The sequence below is a fragment of the Lonchura striata genome, chromosome Z (genome assembly GCF_050655825.1).
Source record: "Lonchura striata isolate lonStrDom1 chromosome Z, ASM5065582v1, whole genome shotgun sequence".
NCBI lineage: Eukaryota > Metazoa > Chordata > Aves > Passeriformes > Estrildidae > Lonchura > Lonchura striata.
Window position 1 is genome coordinate 34,261,454 of NC_140740.1, and position 9,268 is coordinate 34,270,721.

The 9,268-nt window shown below is 40.3% G+C and overlaps 1 protein-coding gene across 1 annotated transcript in view; it reads right to left on the reverse strand.

The window, feature by feature from the left end:
• The window catches only part of RASA1 (RAS p21 protein activator 1), a 52,698-nt gene extending 49,808 nt beyond the window's left edge, over window positions 1-2,890 (reverse strand). Inside the window, exon 1 of the mRNA XM_021546209.4 lies at window positions 2,280-2,890. Within this exon, the coding sequence (XP_021401884.1) occupies window positions 2,280-2,668 (389 nt within the window). The 5' untranslated portion in view covers window positions 2,669-2,890. The remainder of the gene's footprint in view (window positions 1-2,279) is intronic.
• Window positions 2,891-9,268: the final 6,378 nt, after the last annotated feature.

The following is a 9,268-nucleotide window of genomic DNA, read 5'->3' on the forward strand; positions in this document are numbered from 1 at the left end:
ACAGTCTATTTCATTTTGTGTGGTTGATCACTTTCAGATTTCAACTGATTTCCATTTCAAATTAATAAGCACTGCTCAAAAAATACTGTATGAAAATGCCAGTTTTGCTGCAATACTAGAACAGCTCTTGCCACATTAATGCAATGTTAGGACAGAAAATAATTTTGTCAACTAAGATTTTAAGTCAAATACATAACAATCAGCATTCATTTATTCATTAAATCCAAAGGCATTTTCTTAAGCTATTTGCACCTCTGTCACTGAGCTCTGCAAATGGGGCAGAAAGCAGGGAAAAAATTACCTAAAACAGTTGCCCACTTTATTCCCTAGTATCCTGTGCGTCCCACCTACCATTAATCTGCAATATAAACACACCACTGCTGTGCTACATAAAAATGAAAACTCCCCGCCACACTTGAATAGACAAGCCTCATGTTAGTTTCACTCTAGGTCAGAGATTTAAAAAATCAACCCTACTGGGGGATTCTGAGTTTGCTAATAAAGAGAAGGTCTTATATGTTAATATCCTCCCATGGTTTGAATATTAAAGAATACACACTAAAAGAACACATATTCCCCAAACCTCCCTGAGCAAACTATATTACAACATCCTTATGCGAACTGCAGAACCTGCAGGTGCTTCATTTCCCATCTCTTCATACTAGTCACTGTGAAAGCCAGATGGCCAACTTTACACTATTTAAAAGTATACTCATGTTTAAAAAAGCACTTCTTAACATCTTTACAGCCTAAAAATTAGAAGACGAGGAATTCATACTGTATTTGGTTTGTGTTCGAGCTTTTTTGTTTGCTTTGGGCTTTTTTTTTTAATTTGCAAAACAAGCTCAGAGAAGCTTGTTATAGAAGCTATTACAATTTTATGTCCTACTTAAAAGGACAATGGCTCCTGAAATCCTAAGAGTATGTAACGTAATGCTGAAGTTAACTCTGTCAGTCAAGTTATGACAGAATATAAGGAATGAACCCAAAATTTCACAGATTTTTAGGTTAACTTTCTGACCTATCTATATATATCTCTTTAAATACAAATGTATGTTACTCCCTAAATTATCCACTATACTTGTAAGAACTACAAGAACAACATATTTATAGAAATTATACTAATGAAAAAATGTAAGCCTCTGAACCATTTCATTTTGGGGAGAATATGATAAGGAAATGGAAGAAAAGATTTATTCTCTATTCTAATACACACCTTGGAAATGCTTTGAGTAAACCTGTAAATCTTCTACAGTGAAATCCAAAGGCTGTGTTTAGAGTACTTACTAATTTCATGGATTCTCTATAACATTACCCGATCTTATATTTCACACAACTTCAACAAAGAACTAGTCTGCCTCTAGTGGAAGATTCTATTACTACCACTAAAGGAATCTAAATTAACCTGATGTACGGATAAATACAATAAAACCTAACTATAAGTTTACAGTTTATTCCAAATGTCTCCTCTCTCCAAGCACAACCTATATAAAAACAACTCTAAATTGGTTGAGCAGCAAGGTAGTTAAAACATTTATAAAAATACCAATCGGTTAACACTTTTAAAATTAAGAAATTATTTTAATTCCTTTTAAATCCATGATGCGAGAATTGAACTGCCTGAATTTTTAAAAAGATCGAACATGTGGACATTACTTTGGTTGATTATATATAAATTCGAAAAGGTAAGTTATCTTTTTTTTTTCAGCAGAAAGCAATACAATACAAAATGATGACATGGTAAATAAAGTCTTTTATGCCATGGATTTTTTTTTTCTATTTACTATTTATTTGTTTTTCTTTAGAAATTAAGGTTATGACTCTACTGTGAAGGGGATACCAGTGACTGGAAAAGTCTCCCCAACAGGTAGTTTAAACCACAAGCAGAATACCTCACTCTTCCTGGCAGCCTCTGCAGTACTGCTATGAAAACTTGCAAAAAACTAACTCAGTCGCCCTTTTCCCGTAAGCTGATCCCACTCAGTACAGGAGGACCAGCTCCCCGTGAAGGGGAAGGAGTCCAACCTCCCTGCTGCTGCCGCTCACTCTCCCGACTTTCGGGTGGGCTGCGCTCCGCAGACTACGGGCAGTGTCCCCGCGAAGCAAACTTCCTGCTGGAACGGAACCAGAGGAGGGAGGGAAGGTGACGAGGTGGGACGCAAAGCTCCTGCGAGACTTCCAGCCGAGTTTGACATACACTTTTCTCGGCTAGCGGTGGGGGGTCGACAGCACGGTACCCACTCCCCACAATGACTGAGGCGGGGGCGGTGGGTACTCACTGATTGGTGGGGGGCGCGTTGAGCGGAATGGCCACCTCTTCTTCCTCGTACTCCGGTCCGTCCAGTGAGTCTCCCTCGTCCACTGTCCCCAGCCCCCCAGCCAGCGGGGGCGGTGGTGGCGGCGGCGGCAGCGGGGGGAAGCCTAGATCGGCAGCCCCAGCGGTCGCTGGAGGGGCTGGCCCCGCGCCCAGCTCCAGCAGCCCCAGAACCGAGCACAAATCCGGCCCGCCTGGGGGGCCGCCGCCGACAAGGAAGAGGCTTTGCGGCTCCGGCGCCCGGCCACGGCACAAGGCGGGGCAGTGCCCCAGCTCTCCTGCTGCGGCGGCTCCCGCCGTCCCGGCGACAGCGCCCGAGACTCCCTCCTCACCCGTGGCCTCGGCCGCCATCATGTTGAGCCTCGCCAACGGCCTCACGCCGGGGAGGAGGCGACAAAGGGGCTCTGGGCCCCTGCCCCCAGCGCGCCTCCCCCCGACGCGGCAGGCAGCGGACTCGGGAGGCGGCTGAGTCTTCCCGGCGGAGACGGGCCGGGAACAATGCCCGGCTGGGCGGGGGCTGGACCGCTCCACAGGGCCCCGCGCGGCTGCCTCGGTCCGCGACCGCCCCAGGGAAGCGCCGCCCTCCTGGGGAGCTCCGCGCTTGCGCGGCACCTCTGCGCCTGCGCGGGCGGTACAGCGCCGGCCGGGCGCAGATAGCTGCGGATAGCTACGGTTATGCGGTCTAGGGAAATAAAGGGCTCGTTCCGCGGTCGAGTGGGTGGGAACGTGCGGGGGTAGGGTCGGATTCACTAGCTCAGCCCAACATAAGTACTGTAACTCTGGACCCGTATGATCCAGTGCCAGATCCGGAAGCCTTTTGAACACCTCCAGGGATGATGACTTCATTATCTCCCTAGGCAACGTGTTCCAATGCCTGACCACCCTAACAGTGAAGAAAAGCTATTGGGCGTCTTCCAGCTCAGCTTATTCTGTATGATTCTGTATAATCTGAATCTCTTCCGTCTCAGTTTGAAGCCATTTCCCCTGATCCTGCCACTGCAGATACAGTAGAAGAAACCAGTCCCTACCTCTCTATGCCCTTCCTTCAAGTATTGATAGAACAAGTGGAAACGGTTTTGTCAAGGGGACATTAGACTGGATGTTAGGAAAAAATATTTTATTGAAAGGGTGGACAAGCACTGGAACAGGCTCCTGGGGCAGCACCTGTCAGTGTTAGGTTCATGGTTAGATTTGATATGGGTAGTATTTACCAACCTTAATGACTTTGATTCAATTCTAACTATGGATTTTAAAAATACATCCTGGTGGTACCGTTTACCTTGTAAGAACTGTGACTAAGAGTCTGCTTTACTCTGTACTTCTCTGAAACTGTATTTTTGTCATGTTACTCAAGCTTGCAAACTCTCAATCCCACCTTAAGCAAATCTATACCTAAACTTCACTATCAACCATTTTTCTCCCTAAAGTGGGTTTCTTTCATACATCAGCTTCACTTCATACCTCTGGGATCAAGAAGACATCATGTGATGGCCCTTACCCGGCAGTACAGTATGTAGCTATCTTCAGATTTTTTTGTTTTTTTCCTCCCAGTGCTAAAAGAGCTGACAAATAGCAGCACGTTTACACTTGCATGCTTCTCTGCAGTTCTCAAAAAGCATCTAAACATTCAGGTTTTCAAAGCTTTGTGTTACCCAAAAGTATTAAGTTAATTTTTCCTGAGGCAATTAGAACAATCTACTGCTCCCACTTTCACAGCTCTCAAGCTCTTTTTATCTGCTGAAATTGTTTCATATCTTTCCTTCTGAGGGCAAACTCTGCTTCCAATTTACACTACTAAGACTGAAACAGAGATTTTTAGAGTTCTCTTGAGTTAACAAAATTAATTGAGCATTTAAATTTTAGCTTGTGGAATTATGTGTTGAATATTAACCTTTTACTTAAAAAACCTCTGCCATGGTACAAAGGCCATAAGAAAATGCAAATTTCTGAAGCTTCTTACATAAAGAACAATACCAAAGAATGCAAAGAACCCAGATAAAGAAGCTGCTCTTTCTCCAAGCTTATCAAGACTGATAGACGTACTCAGATAAGCACCAAAAGACTGACAGAGCACGTGCAAAGGAGAAAAATTCAATCATGAGGAAGACCACAATCTTCAGCCTCAGGACCACCGAGAGACCCCTGTGTGACCACCACAGCAAACCACACATGCCTAGAAGGGTGTAGATTTATTTAGCATGAAAGGAGAGGACAAGCGGGGCCAGGGGTTAAATATGCATTAAAAAGTTGCATATAGAACACCTTTGTAAATAAAAGTTTGAGTCAGATTAAGGCTCGATGCACAAGTCTTGGAGAACAATCTCACTTGTGCCTGGTGCTGACAATACGTACCCACTTCATAACTTCCCCAAGTTGTGTAGTCTATTTATTTATTCCACATATCATTTCAAGACATGTGGAATTATGCTGGGTTTGTGCCTAGGGTCACAGTGAAAAGAGAAGCTGGCTCTAGCCCTCAGTCTACACCATTGTAATATACCCATATATTGCTGTTTTTCTGCAGTATTACCATTCTGAAATTGTTAATTTCAAGGAATATTGTAGGCTGCTCTCCCTGTTGCTTTCCCTTTTACTGCTTCTTGCTTCCCTCACAGATTTCAAAACAAAATAATTTTATCCTTGTTACTCTAGTAGTAGCAATAAGCCTAAATATAGAAATGCAGTGTAAATATTTAAAATATTCCCTTTATGAGGCAGGTTTTCTAAGTGCCTTTCAGGGCAGCAGTATGTGTGTGGAGGCGTGGGAATTAGAAGGACAGCTGTACTAAGAATTTTATTCAGGAGAGGGTAATGTGTCTACAATGCTCTTTCAAGAGATTTGTTTTGGTGAGAACAGTTTTAAATTTGAAAAGGACTCTGCAGAGAAAGAGCTCCTAGTAATATCAGCTGAGCACCCAACACACCTTTTCTGTTCACTTTGCAGGCAAAGTTGCCATCCTGAGTTATTTGGTGCTAGAGGTTCTACACGTCAACCTGTGTCACTTCTTAAACCTTTGAAGCTGACTGCCTCTTTAGAATCATGAAATATCTCGGATTGGAAGTGATCTATAAGGATCATTGAGTCCAACTCCCTGCCCCACTCAGTACTACTCAAAAGTACAGCTACAAGCCTTTATTGGACTTTTTTATAAATCGATGTATTTGGATGAAGGGGCAAGTTGTTATAAATGCATTTTCCAATTTATTAATTAAAGAAAATTCATTAAATGGTCCAAATTTAAATTTAGAGAAGAACAATGAAAAGCCCCTCTCAAAAAAAAGGGTCAGTGCTGAGCCCAGGTATCAGTACTGGGTGAGACACAGGTTTGACTGCTAACAGCAGAGGGTCCCCTATGCTTCACACTGACTGTCCTGTCTGAGCAATTTTTATACGGTTTTTCTTGCCCGAGGCAGAGTCCCTTTTCTTCCTTTTCAGACTGCACATATTCATGTGGAGTCTATGTGGCAAGTTGAACAAAACATGTCCAGAGAGTGATGAACACCCATGACCATGTTCCCAGAATTCAGTATTGAGATGTATCACCCTGATGGCTCTGGCTATCTCAATCTCAGATATTTATCGCATATTCATCATCCAGGTAGACCACCTTGATGGATGATTCATCTCTGGGCTGGCCACATTCATTTGATTGTAAATGAAGTCCTCCCTCCTTTTTCCAGGTGGTTTTGACAATGTGTTACAATCCCTGTCACTGACTTGTGCATTTTAAAAATTTCTTATAAGAGTATATATTAACAGTACATAATTATAAAATATATGACAATTTTATTTGCACAAATTATCATATACACATATAATAAAGTATAACAATATTTTTCTTGATACTTCTTGAGCTTCTGCAAATATGTCTTATTCTGAAATCTCTGGTATACATGACACTAGGATAGTCAGTCCTTCATCCCTGCTATGTCAGAATGGTATCAGGCTAGATTCCCTGAAAAGTACATTTCCATGTTGCCTAGTTTGAGCTAATATAATAGTACATATTTCAAGAACAGTGGCAGGGCAGGCAGGTATATGCCTGATTAGGAGCTCAGGTATTCAGGCTGGGTTTGTCACTGATTTATATGGCATTTGGCAAGTAATTTGAGCAAAGTTATTCTTTCTCCATCAGTAAAGTAACAAGCTATTTCACAGATATGTCAGAGAATCAATTGGGATTTTTTACAAAATTTGACAGCTGTTAGACACCCTAATTATTAGGGTGAAAAGCCACATAAAGTGTGACACAATATTTCAGTTATTAAAAGGGAAAGTGTTACTTTTATAGTAAATACAAATACCACAAAACATTCCCTTCCAGTCCTTATTTCCTGCCTCCCTCTTCTGCCTGAGCACACTTTATTTCCACCTTTCTAAAGTTTTATCCCATTTCAGAAATCAATATCATCAGAAGAATTTTCAGTCTTTCTGTCATAGGACACAGTGTTAAGAAAGCAGCTTTCCTGTAATGAAGAACCTGGAATGATCCAACTACTCCAGTTCTTCCCCTTCTACTCCCACAAGTGTAAAAAAAACAGTTACAGAGTGTTGCTTCTTTCTGCCTGCATAGCTGTAATGCTACATGTATTTCTTTTCTGCTTTTCATACACTTTCCATGTTAGCAAGGAAGTTGTGGGTGCATGGGGCTGGGAGGAGACACAACCAGGACAGGTGACCCCAACTGACTAAAGGGGTATTCCGGACCATGTGACATCATAATCAATATATAAAATAGAGATAAGAAAGAGGAGAAGTGAGAACATTTGGAGTGATGACATTTTTTTCCCAAGTCACCATTACATGTGATGGGGCCCTCTCTGCTGGAAGTGGCTGAACAACTGTGCTCCCTTGGAAAGCAGTGGATTGATTTCTTGTTTTGCTTGTGGGCATGGGTTTTGCTTTCCCTCTTAAACTGTATCTCAGCCCATGAGTTTTCTGGCTTTTACAATTTAATTTCTCTCCATAGTCCTACTGGTGGGGCAGTAAGCAAGCAGGTCTCTATAGCTTGGTTTCTGCCTGGGCTTTTAAACCATGACACCCTGTCAATCCAACACCTCTTTAACTGTAGTAGTATATAAAAAAGTGCTACATGATTGCTCTGTCAGTCTTTCTTAGTGTCTGTGATCCATTCTGTAAAATCCATATTATTATTGTCTGTGTTTAAATGCAAGAGAAACCTTACTATTTATATTTATGTATATTTATTATTTATGGCTTCATAAAAAGCATGTTTGCATTCTCCCATGAGCCTGTATATACTGACTCCAAATATAGATACACTGAACAATGATGTAATGTTTTAAGCAACACTAAAATTATCCTCAACTTTGGAAGCTGATTTGTTAGTTACTGAGTTTTTTCTGTAAAAAGGAATGAAAAACTGAGTTGCAAAGGACAGCTTAAAAAAAACCAAAAAACAATAAAATATTTGCATGTAATAATTTCCATGCTTAGTTAATTACATCTAACTTCCATAAGGGTTCTCAGTAATGATGGAGCTTAGGTTTCTGCAGTATATCTCTGGCTGTTCATGGACAAAAGTTATATGTTGACAAACATCTTCATATTTTTGCAGCTGCTTAGGTATCCTTTGGACAGTGCTTCTACAGCAGCTGGGGAAACAAAAAAACATTTTAAGAACAAACAAACAGGAAAATATAACATACTTTTAATACTACAGAACTTCCTTTGAGTGATGTAGCCTGCACAGGATAAACCCAGACTGTCTTTTGTTTCAAATTTGGCTAATTTTTTGTGCTGTTTACTCTGAACTTTTAAAAGAAACAGTTAATAACACCATTGAGGAATGCATCTGTAGAGGAATTTCTCATGGAACAAGGACATGATATCCTTGATGGTATTTCTTTGCAGGAACTGGACAACCCTGGCCTGCAGATTACAGAATTACTTTAGTTACTTTAGAAGTATTCAGGACATCCTTGAAAAGACAATAAGCTTTCTACAAATACAATACTCAATGCTGGACACAGAAAACTGTCACAAACTATAACCTGATCAGATGCTTGTAGTATAACAGCCAATCAATAAGTGACTTGTATATGTAACTACATTACGCTAGCCAATGAATGTTAATTAGCTATTGTATTATGTAAGGCAATAAGGTATAAAACATGGATAAATTAGACAATAAAGGAGGATGACATCTAGCCATGTTGGTTTGAGTGTCATTACTCTGGCCAGCTCTCCATGGGCCTTCTTCATGCATCATTCTCACTCATTTCAATAAAATAATTTCTCAATTTGTGGTTATTAGATCCAATGGCTTAATATAAACCGTCTGCCTATATTTTGTATTTAAATAAAGGATATTTCTGTCAGGCACAGCTATATGTATAATGCATAAAAATCAGCATAATTCTTTAATGCATATATTAATCATATTCTGCCTTGATGATAGAAATTGATGTCATGCTTAATAGAACAATTAAAGATCAAAACTCTAACTGTAGCTGCAATATAATGTAGTGTAATATATAAGGTATAGATTGGTCTTTTCAAGGCAAGTTTATATAATGAAGCTTATAAAATAATAATAGTGGAAGTTATTTTGAATTTAAAATTTTCATGTAAGTTTCCAGGGGAAAAAAATTCATGTAAATTACCAGGAAAAAAAAATCTTTTTGACCTACATTTTAAAATTAATGTTTCCATGCATTGTGTCAATGAAAACTGAAAAGTAATGTGGGTTTTAGATTCAGTCAAAGAGAGAAATGGAGAGTTTCTATCCAGGCAAAAGACTGGGAAAGAGTTGAAGAAGAATATAAATAATTCTTTAACTCTCTTGTTGTTCACATTGTTTATAGTTAAGTTCTATCACTGTTCATCAAGCACTCTGCACCAATGGTGTGAGTTGTTTCCACTTCAGGACCAATGGAATTGATCCTCACAAAGCTCTGTATAAAAGAGCAGTGTATTTGAATAAACCGGAG